The sequence below is a fragment of the Nannospalax galili genome, unplaced genomic scaffold, assembly GCF_000622305.1.
Source record: "Nannospalax galili isolate Female #2095 unplaced genomic scaffold, S.galili_v1.0 scaffold1987, whole genome shotgun sequence".
Classification (NCBI taxonomy): Eukaryota; Metazoa; Chordata; class Mammalia; order Rodentia; family Spalacidae; genus Nannospalax; species Nannospalax galili.
The window spans coordinates 25,086-26,780 of NW_008355798.1; the positions used below are offsets into that span (position 1 = coordinate 25,086).

The window sequence follows — 1,695 nt, forward strand, 5'->3', positions numbered from 1 at the left end:
ACTATTATTTAAAAACCTTCAGGAGAAAATTTTAGAAACTAACACATAAATGTCTTGGATGAGCCTGATGTGATTTCAAGACATCCTTTACCCGGTCATGAATCTCATCGCAGTTTGAAGGTGAACACAGATCAGAATGGAACCTGTAGGCATAAAAAATAGAGCAACTTATAAAAAGAAAACATAAACAAAAATTTTCCAAATTGTGTAAGCTTAAAATGACGTATTGTCTTCTTCTGACTTACAATAATGGGAAAGACATGTCAGGTTCTTAGTCACAGCTACAATATTAAGTTTACACAATGTCTAAAAATATTGTTAATAATAAAGTTTGATGTTTTGGAAAATATACTTACATTTCTGATCATTTCAATGATTTTCCTACTAATTTTTTAGCAATTTATCTCTAAATAAAAAATACAGATTTCCATATTACAACAATAATCCATGTACAGTGCTTTAAAATTTGCTTTTATTCCCAGTAATTTGATCATATACTCTTGAACCATGTGGAAGATATATCTTCCTACATTTCCAGTTTTGTGAAAGGAAGCAAAATGTACATAAGAGATAAAAATACTGTTTAGAATTCAATCACATTTCAGAACACATTTAAGACTGAAATGAAATGTTTCCTTCCCAACAAAGGTGACGTCACCTCTCTACTGTGGCATAACTATAATTTAAAAAGAAGGAAATGTAGGTAAGAGAAATATGACTTTAATTATAGTTTACAGTTGGAATTAAAGATGTCAAGGAAGAAATAGGCTTCTATTTTTTATTGTGTGCTTCCTAAACTAAAAACTAGCATTAATATAATTAAGATATTTCATTTTATTCAGGTCATCATGAAAATTTCCAGAACCCCTCTAATTATAATGTATATATTTGAAGTGTTATTGATAATTTCTTTATGAAATAGGAAACATGCTAATATGTTATGTAAATCTTGACTTTTTTCTGCCCATCTTGTTCTTACAAAGTCAGAACATTATATTTTTACACAAATAATAGATGATTAAGGTAAATGGTTAAAATTATTTACTTTAAAGAACATGATCAATAGATAATCAACTATATCCCAAATTTAATCTTCTATAAAAACCCACTTAGATACATATATACGTTATACATTCATACATACATATATATATATATAATAAACATAACAAATAAAAATTTTAAGAAAAAAAAATGCCTTTCCCTCACCCAGGAACCATCAACTGCCATAGCAGGAAAGAAATATGGTTCAGAAAATTTAAGAGACTGTCACGTTCCTAGACAAGTGTATTTCTTGCTATGTGCAAAATATGCGTCCTTATATTTATAGATAAGTATGCCAGTCACCACTCATCAAAGAAACTTCTTTTGCAATAGATGGAGAATACTGCAGAGTTCCACAACTGTTCACACCCAGACATTGTGAATTTCCCAAGTCAATGGAGCATTTGCAATGCAACCTCTCTACACCTAAGGCTCATGGAACATAGAATAAGGAGTAAAGAGAGCACTAATGCATCTCTCAATTCTCATCAAAGAAGTGCCCTCATGTAACAGAGGGCCAGGAACACAAAAGGTCACAAACGGTCAATGTTTAGAGAGTAAGAGTCTGCAGAGTGTGGGTCCTTGGACAGAAGCTCTGTGTTAAACTCTTTCTGTTAGCCTATGATGTCTAGAAGGGGCAATGCCCCCCCC

The 1,695-nt window shown here is 31.6% G+C and overlaps 1 protein-coding gene across 3 annotated transcripts in view; it reads right to left on the minus strand.

Annotated features, from left to right (window-relative positions):
- Positions 1-6: 6 nt before the first annotated feature.
- LOC103750585 (spermatogenesis-associated protein 6) overlaps positions 7-1,695 on the minus strand; it is a 60,514-nt gene continuing 58,825 nt past the window's right edge. For all 3 annotated transcript variants that reach the window (XM_029556434.1, XM_017803348.2, XM_029556435.1), the window contains one exon: positions 7-143. In XM_029556434.1, the coding sequence (XP_029412294.1) occupies positions 32-143 (112 nt within the window). In that variant the 3' untranslated portion in view covers positions 7-31. The remainder of the gene's footprint in view (positions 144-1,695) is intronic.